Raw genomic sequence first — 9,101 nt, forward strand, 5'->3', positions numbered from 1 at the left:
GCTGACACTGATTGGCTGCTGTGAGTCCATTTAAACAGTTGAATGGTAACAAAAGCGTTTAGTTTGAGGATTTGACGCTAAGATAGATAGCATCTGTGATCTTTTCTGGAGTTTTGTTATTCAGCGTTACTGCGGTTTCTGTGGTGCACGTTAAGGTAAGTGTAAAAAATGTGCTCGATTTATTGCATTCCCTCAGAAATGTTGAATTAACCCTGTAATCTGTTTATTCATTACAAACTTCAAAAAATGACGACGTACACATGTCAAGTCTGTTTTTACAAGATGCTTAAGTGATTTATTGTGCAAAGAGCTGAATCTGACCGTTTTGACTCATTGTCTGTGTGTTTTGGCTCACTGTCTATCAGCTGTTTGTGGATCTAAGTCCGGGCATGTTTGAGTCCTAGTAAAGAAAAGCTGCAGTGTGCTTATTGAGTGTGATGGGCAATGATGAGATGAGAGTTTCTGTTCATCCTTTGTATGTAACTTATGCTTGTGTATTTATCACTCGTATACATGGAAGAATACATGATATAAAAATGTATTGTAATTTGAGGAGACATTTATGTACTATTTAAAACCCATTACCATAAACTGCATTGCAAGCAATGATTGTTTTAAATGGTAATACAATTTTTTATGTCACTTTTTTATGCATGTCAATTATCACGATATTTATTTCCTTTAATTGTAAATAAATGTAAAAAGCATGTTTTTTTTTTATATTATAGTTAGGGTTGCGAAATTCCAGGAATTTTCAAGGCTGGAAACTTTCCATGGGAATTAAGGGGAATATTAGGGAATTAAGGGGAATATTAGAGAATTAAGGGGAATAAAAAAAATCTTGCAGCATAAAGTTGTCTAAAAAATTATCCTCCCTAATATTCTATTACTCAACCCCCATGAAAAAATATTCTCTATATATAAAATATCACTTAATGGGGATTCCCCTCCATTTTTCAGGCCTTGACTAAACTGTTAAAATGCATTGTGGCTTCTGTGGTAAAGGCGGGGTGCATGATCTCTGAGAGCCAATGTTGATATTTGAAATCGCCTAAACAAAAACGCCCATACCCCAATAGAATCTGGACCTTCTTTTGATAGACCCGCCCCACACATGCGCAACCCAGGCAATGATGGCACTGTCCCAAATGGCGCACTTCATGAGGACTTTCAGTCTCGTGGCCTGAAATTGCCTGTGCTCGCTTGGTCTACAAGTCCGTAGCAAGCGTGCCGCACAAGCCCTGAAAAGTGAAGCCAAAAAGTAGGGCTGGGTAAAAATATCGATTCATCAATGCATTGCAATTATTTGTTTCTCAATTCAATATCGATTCATCAAATTCTATGAATCGATTCAGCCCCCCGGCAAGTGGCGCCGCTGTGGGCAACACTCTAGTGAGAGCGTTCAGCATTGTACAAGACGCGCTTTATCAAAACAGAAAGATCAAAGATGGCAAACAGCAGCACTTCTTTCAAGCCTTCACCATCAACGTGATCAAACATTAGTAATACTACACACATTATTTAAAAATATACTCAGGTACTTAATTGCTTGTATATTTACTTATTATTGAATCGATAGCGAAGCAAGTAAATCAATATTGAATTGAATTGAATCGAATTGAATCGAAGCCTCAAGAATCGAAATTGAATCGAATTGTGAAATTCCTAACAATACCCAGCCCTACCAAAAAGTCTCGACCGCCCCCAGTGACTGGTCCCAGTATAGGTCATAAACCCCGCCTCCCCATGTTATTCAATAGGACTTGAGACAAACTAAAAAAATTTAATTACACTTCAATTATCTTTTTTCTGAAGCTGGTTTCTGTCATTTACAGTAGTTTTTATCACGCTGATGTACATTCAAATGTTTGTTTTTAAAAAGGTTTATGTTTAGTTAGTTATTTAATGATATAAAAACAGTGGTGTCACGTCATGATTGAGAGCTGTGATATCGTGTGATATGCGCATTCTATGAGAGCGAGAGCGGGGTTTTGATTTTGCGGCTTCACTTCCTCCTCACTACTGCGCATGACTGGTCCCAAAATCGTTACTGCGCAGACTCAAGACCCAAGAGGTCAGCGCCATATCGGGACACTGGCGGCTTCCCTTTTCACCAATGGAAGAGAGCGAACAGGCGTCGTCCATCTTCTTTTACATTCTATGGTCCGTAGGGTGTCCCTTCTGTCATTTTTATGTTTCGAAGTGTGCTCATGAGCGCCCCCTTGATGGGGTCTTTGGCGAAGCCTGCGCTGCAGCAGGCTTCGCACACTTTACCAACCCAGAAGTCCTTGCGAAAGAGCAAGGCCAAAGCAATCAAACCAATCAGACGACGGAAGAGAGGAGTTCACAGTGAAGGGCAACTTCTCTTCCTATTTCCGGCTTGAGGCTCGAGTCTGTCCCAAAATACGACTCCAGTGCAACCACGTGGACTTGCATCAGGGGTCCCTAAAGTCTGCACTACGTGATGTCATCAAAGTGTGGACTCTGAGGAGAGGACCGCAAGTCCGGAGTGTGCCATTTGGGACAGGGCCGATGTCTGTTAGTAGACATTCTCCTTACTACTCATTGGCTACAAGTGTGTTTTGTTACTCAGCCCGACTCCCCTTTCCGAAGTAGTTCTCAAAAATCATGCACCCTGCCTTTAACTAGCAAATGTGTTTATACAGTAGTTAGCTAGCTAGTCAGTAAATCAGATATTTAAATATAAGCTAGCACTATTATAATAACTATAATTGGTTATTTTGAGTAACACAAAAGCATAATAAACATTATTAAGGTTCTACTTACAATGCTTTACATTTCCAAATTTGTTTTTATTTCCTCTGTTTTCAGAGTCCTATCTGAGAATGGGGCTATGGTTGCTCTTTCTTTGGATGTCAAGTATGCAGTACAGTCAGGTTGATGCTTTCTTTGACTGGCTGAATAAGCCAGAACCAGCTCCTGCCCCTCCAAAAGAACCGCTCGCCCCCGTCTTGCCACATGGGGATGCTCCAGCCTTTGAAATGAATGTTGCTGATGAGAAGTTTTTGGCTGAAGCTAAGCAGATGGAGCTGAGTCCTTTAGACAGCTGCCACTTCCGGGTAAAAACAACAACTTTACGCATTACTGCTGTCACTGTGGTAACATAAGATGATTTCACATTAAACTGCATTTTTACACACTTTTGGTATCTAAATCCACTCATGACCTAAAATATGTATAGCCTATATATATTTTGTGATGCTCAATGTTTACTTTGTATTATTATAAAAATAGGTTGTCGCTCAGCTGAAAGCTACCTGCAATGGCCTATCAGAAGAGCAGCTGGCCAAACTGGGTGTGTCTTTGTTTAACTGTCAATCAGAGGTGGAGGGTCGTAGGACTTACCCATGCACTGAAGAAATGGTATGTGACCACAACTTTTCAGCATGAGCATTGATCAACGACTTTGCCTTTTGGTTTGACAGTAACTAGAATGAAGAGTTTACTAATATAACGTTGTCTTTTCTTCAGACTATTAAAGAGTGTACAGCAGAGATGGACTCGGACACGTGGAACGCGTATCACATTGTCAGTAACCGAGCACGCTCCGTGTGTTACGCCACACGCCAGCAGCATTTCCGCAGGCGGGCAGAGATTACAGTCAATGCACTGATCTCTACTGCAACCAGTCAACTTGACGCCATGAAAGATCTAAAGGTGAGTTTATTCACGTCACTGCATACTCGACTTAATCACATAATGAAAGCTGATGTAAATGTGATGCTTGCATTCACACAGAAGACAATTTGGCAATTTTATGGCAATATTCTGGGATCAGTGTGGTGTTTGAAAGACGTTACTGTCATTTGACTCTTTATATTTTCTTGAGTTTCCTTGACTGCGCACACCCGAATCAGTGTTGAAACCTAAAAAAATATTTCAGTGATAAACTGTTAATGATCGGATTATGGTGGTTTGGCAATAAATGAATCCCTGGAGGGAAAGAGACTGAACAATGGCCTAAATAAACCATTTCTGGCTTTATTTCATTTGCTGACGTGAAGGAGGGGCAGAAGGAACTGCGAGAGATGACGGCTGCATCGTTGGATAAACTTCTGGAGGGTCACAGCACCTTACAGCTCCAGCAGGGTTTGCTGAAGGAAGGTCAGGATCAGCTGGACTCTTCAATCTCTGATAATCTACAGCGACTGTCACAGGAGAAAGCCCTCATCGCCACCGGACAACAGCTGGTGGCACAGCTCATTCAGGGCATCGCACAGAGAATGGGTCAGTTTACAAAGTATCACATGCATGGTAACACCATAGTATGCTTGAAAAATGTCATAGTGCCCTGATGCATGTCTTTGAAGTGGCTGGCTTTTTAAGACGTTCACACTGCAGGGCTTAATGCTCAAATTCAGATTTTTTTTTTGAAAAAATTTGATTTTTTCCCAAGGCCGTTCACATTTCCAATTAAACTGACCTTTTGTAATCTGTGTGAACGTGAAATGACCCAGAAGTGACCCGCATGCACAGAAGAGTACTCAACGGTCAATGACGTCACTCATTGTTTGCGGAAACGCCCAGTTCCGATAAGAGCCCTTGAGTTTGGCCTGCATAGAGCTGTCACCCCAAATATTAATTAAATCTGTGACCTTGCTTCCCTTCCATTGACTGGTCTTAGCAGTATCGTCCGCCATGGTTGTTGTTTATCTTCTCGTTCCCGCCTACTTCAACGCAGAATTATGACGTTTGTAGTGTATCAATGACGTACGGGTCGGATACATGTGGCCTGACCGTTCAGACGGAGGTCGTATTTCAAAAGATCAGATACGTATCGGATTCAGGACCACATACCCGAGTGGCCTGGGTCACATTTGAAAAGATCGGATCGGTGTCGTTCAGACTGTCATGAAAAGATCAGATACAGGTCGCATAGGGGCAAAAAAATCGGAATTGGGTCGTTTCAGCCTGCAGTGTGAACGTAGTTGCTGGTGTTTGTTGCTTTACTTTATCTGTTTTATATGTTGAATGTTTAAAGAGAATGTAAGCAGTCAGCTGAAGGATCAGGCATCAGATGTGGATGAAGGACATCAGGCTATTCTGAACGATCTGGCTGTGGTACGAGGAAATGCTCAGGACATCTTCCAAAAAATGGGTGAATACCTCTCCATAATAAAAATATGAATGTAAACATAAAAGAGCTTTGATATTAGGGTAGGGTGACCATACGTGCCATTCTTCCAGGACGTGTCCTGGCCAGGTTTTCCGTGCATCTTCCGGAAGTCGTATTTGTCGACCGCATACGTCATATAGAGGATTATTATTATTATTATTATTGTTATTATTAGAAATTGGTAATTATTATTATTATTATTATTATTATTATTATTATTATTATTATTATTATTATTATTATTATTACAGAAAAGCAACTGTTACATTTTAAGGTAAGAATGAAACTATGATTGTATGTCTTATGTTTTTAACTGAATGGCGTATGCGGTCAACAAATACAACTTCCAGAAGACACCAAAATTCTGGCCAGGACGCGTCCAGGAAGAATGGCACGTATGGTCACCCTATATTATGCTCTCTTAGAAGTCATAAACTCTTCACTTGTTCCACATCCTTTTTTTTATTTAATTATACAGTATATCATACCAAGAGTTATCTACAATTATAAGCCATTATTGTTGCTTAATGGTTATCATTGTATATGGTTTACACTGTGTATTATTTGTGACTAGTACTAGTATGTTTGGTTCAGAACATGGTCATTATGATGTTATGGGGCTTGGACTCGAAATTAAGACTTGATTGACTTCTACTGCCACTAACAACAAATCTGTACACCTGTCATCGGACAAAAAACATTGAAGTGGCCATAGAATAAAAAACTGTATTTGTAATTACATACTTTGAGCCCCAAACATGTTTCTTTCCTCATTCTTATGTAAACCTCGTGCATCCAAAAGACTGCTGGAAACAAGCCAATCTCAACATAACACCGACTGTGACGTTACAGTCTCCAACATTAAATTGCACGTTAAATTAATTACAATGTTAAAAAAACAAAGTTGTGACTGCCGAGTTAGCTGCAGCATATAGCATTAATTAGCATGTAGCACTATGTTACAGTTACGTTTTGCAGGTCCATACTGAAAAAACAAAAACAAACTTTATGTAAATATCAAATAACAATTTAACATTGTTTCAATGCATTCTTTGGCACCTTTAACATTTTCTTGACTTTAAACCATTGTGCCTCTCATACATGATTTATGTTTCAGAGCTCAATCTGAACGGCTTGCTGCAGCATCAGAACGTCACGTCACGGTTTTACTCTGAGCTCATACACAAACTGGAACGCATGAATGGAACTCTGGGATACATGCTGATGTATCTGGACAACATGCAGAACCGTCTGGAGGACCGACTGCACATCATACAAGGCTATCTTGGATGGGCAGGTACTTGTCGTATTAATCATAAGAACATTGGTCTCTTAAATGGGTCATAGTGTGAAAATCTGACTTTTTCCATGTTTAAGTGATATAATTGGGTCCCCCACTAACAGCATTTAAAGGTACAGACAATAAAACGGCGTGTTTTTGCTCTCATCCAAATAGGGTCATTTTTAACATGCTATAATAAATAATTGTGGGGTATTTTCTGATGCAACTTTAGACCCATTCTGGGCACACCTGAGACTTGCATTACATCTTGTAAAAATGCCGTAATAGATGTCCTTTAATGTCTTTCCAATATGTTCACAATTTGCTGTCAATGTGTAATTCTCTCATTCTAGGCTTGAGTCTGCGTGCTTTGTGGACGTGTGTGCTGCATGCTGGCTATTTCTTGTTGTCTGCGGTCCTGCTGTCATTCCTACAGTGTGCTACATTCTCCCGCATCTCTCTGCTCTTCACCGTGCCCATCAATGCAATCGCAGAGGTTAACCAGCAGTCATCCCTGGATCTCATCTCACTCACTTTGCTGCTGTTCACACTTTCACTGGGTAATGGATCTCTCTCTGTGAGTGTATAAATGATTGGTGTTTTATTTGTGTGTAAGTGCTCAAGTTCTTCTGTGTTTCAGGTCGTTGGGTTTTTTTGCAGCTGATGTGGTCTCTGTCTAAAATGAAGGGTCATCGCAGCCCTCCTCCTCCTCTCCCTTTAGCCCCCTCTACAGAGAAGACCCCTGACAGAGGATACAAATCAAACACACCCTGCCCAGCTTCATCTTCTACTCCTGTCCAGTAAGTCTGTCATTGGGAACAGACTATATATATATATATATATATATATTCAAGTTGTTTTAGACCCTGTATCACTTAAGTGGAACACAAGAAGCTTTCCAAGTTCATTCAGATAGGTTTTGGAATCGCTACGCGTCATTAACTCATTTAAACGCGGCAAACTGAATCGTGGATATCAAGATTTTTTGCCTTAACATTCTGTGAGTTTCACACAAAACTAATGATTTAAAAGACTACTTTGTTTCTTTGTTATAGAAATGATCTGGAGTGTGATTTGGAGGTGGAGAGCTTCATGATGGGTATTTTTATTGATTCTACTTTGACTCGGTTTAAAGTATTCAAAAAATTGTAACTCTGATTGGCTAAATGTTGTATATGCTTGTTTCTTGTGTAGCTGATCCATGTATGTTGGGCCCATCCCAGCCGTGCGGCCCACCAAACTTTAGACATCACCCTCTTGGGACACCCAACCATTCAACCCCCAGACTCAAGAATCGCCACAGTTTTGGAGGAGTGAGTAGATAAAGGCTTATGATAATAATTAAACTTTTTTTTACGTTTATAAAAATCTCTTTTGGGCACAATATGTGCATTTTAGTAAATTGCACAGGTGGTCATATAATCTGAGATTGTGTGTTGTTGTATTGGCAGGTAGTGCTGGAGACTGTTCCTCAGAGGAATTTGGGAGGTGTGTTGGATATTATGAACCAATCCCAGCGCTCCAGCCCTAACCATTCACTTGCCAGCAACAGGTGAGTTTTAACAATGTTGCTCTACATTCTTGAAAACTGTGATTAAAGTCCAACATTTTTTGTCTCTTTGTTCTTTCAAGTTCATTTTCCGGCCGTCCTCTGTGCAGTGGTACCACTCGTCTAGGTCAGCCGTGTAAGAAGAAAGCTGCGGTTGGTCAGGACTTCTGTAGGATACATGAAGGTGGCCACACGTCCTACAGTCGACTTTGAATTTGTCTTTTGTCAAGTGATTGGCTGTAACTGTTAAAGCACTTTTTAACTATTTAATTGTGGTGATTTTTATGGTTTTGTTTATAAGGTTCATGTTTATGCAGTGCTTAATCGATTAGTCTACATTTTATTTATAATAAATTATTAAACATTAAGACACTAATATAAATGTCTGTCTCTCCAAATATTTTTTCCAACTTTAAGCATTCTTTAATTTGCATTATGTCTTGCATGCATGTGAGCTTTTTTTTTTAAAGAAAATAATTGATCAAGCAGGCAAGCACAAGTTTTAATATAAAGCTGAGTCCAAATGTTTTTTTTTTTGTGAGATTATTATATATTAAGCTTGGAGTTTTTTTTCCACAATGTACATTTTATATACTGTATATATAACTATGTAGGGTTACTTTCATGCTGCAAATAAAACCAAAAATTGCGAACGTTTTTTATGCATTTCAAGCAGATCTGGAAAGAGTCATGTAGACACAGAACAAACGGTGTTATGAATGTAAACCAAAAAATTACAAATCTTAAGAATTAATTGAAACGCATTATTACACTGCTGTTTGACCAGAATAATTATAGCTATTGTCAAATCAAATGTTAGCTCAACAGGATCTATTCTGCTGTTTAAAAAAAATTAAGGAAACACTCTCTAGCTCTCCTTCAGGAAATAATTGTATTATTACTCTTAAGGGGGTCACACACTGGACGCGCCGCTCAGCGCCGTTCCAAAAAAATCGCGGCCAGCTACGACTCAGGAAGTTGCTCACATCCCTGTCGCTCCACTCACATAGTTTAACATTAAATAACATCATATTTGTCATAAATCATTAACGATTAACATTGACTGCTAATGTATATTTTGACGTAAACGCTATCTGACTAAGCTTGCGCTATTTAATGTGCACTTCCGGTTT

General features: G+C 39.5%; 1 protein-coding gene across 1 annotated transcript; it reads left to right on the forward strand.

The window, feature by feature from the left end:
• Window positions 1–12: 12 nt before the first annotated feature.
• On the forward strand, window positions 13–8,464 carry bmb (brambleberry). The gene is made up of 13 exons (XM_055192632.2): window positions 13–155; window positions 2,833–3,080; window positions 3,256–3,384; window positions 3,493–3,678; window positions 4,026–4,248; window positions 5,003–5,119; window positions 6,255–6,434; window positions 6,773–6,979; window positions 7,060–7,219; window positions 7,475–7,518; window positions 7,614–7,732; window positions 7,871–7,971; window positions 8,052–8,464. Exons 2-13 carry the CDS (start codon window positions 2,847–2,849, stop codon window positions 8,179–8,181), a joined length of 1,830 nt encoding a protein of 609 aa, XP_055048607.2. The 5' UTR covers window positions 13–155; window positions 2,833–2,846; the 3' UTR covers window positions 8,182–8,464.
• The last annotated feature ends 637 nt before the right edge of the window (window positions 8,465–9,101 follow it).

The sequence above is a fragment of the Misgurnus anguillicaudatus genome, chromosome 6, assembly GCF_027580225.2.
Source record: "Misgurnus anguillicaudatus chromosome 6, ASM2758022v2, whole genome shotgun sequence".
Taxonomy (NCBI): Eukaryota; Metazoa; Chordata; class Actinopteri; order Cypriniformes; family Cobitidae; genus Misgurnus; species Misgurnus anguillicaudatus.

What these genes read in the sequence shown, in the direction of transcription:
- bmb (XM_055192632.2), top strand. Translation starts at nt 2,847, where the DNA reads ATGGGGCTATGGTTGCTCTTTCTTTGGATGTCAAGTATGCAGTACAGT. An exon ending in ACGCCATGAAAGATCTAAAG is followed by an intron (nt 3,679 to 4,025) that starts GTGAGTTTATTC and finishes GCTGACGTGAAG; the next exon opens with GAGGGGCAGAAGGAACTGCG. An exon ending in GGTGGAGAGCTTCATGATGG is followed by an intron (nt 7,519 to 7,613) that starts GTATTTTTATTG and finishes TTTCTTGTGTAG; the next exon opens with CTGATCCATGTATGTTGGGC.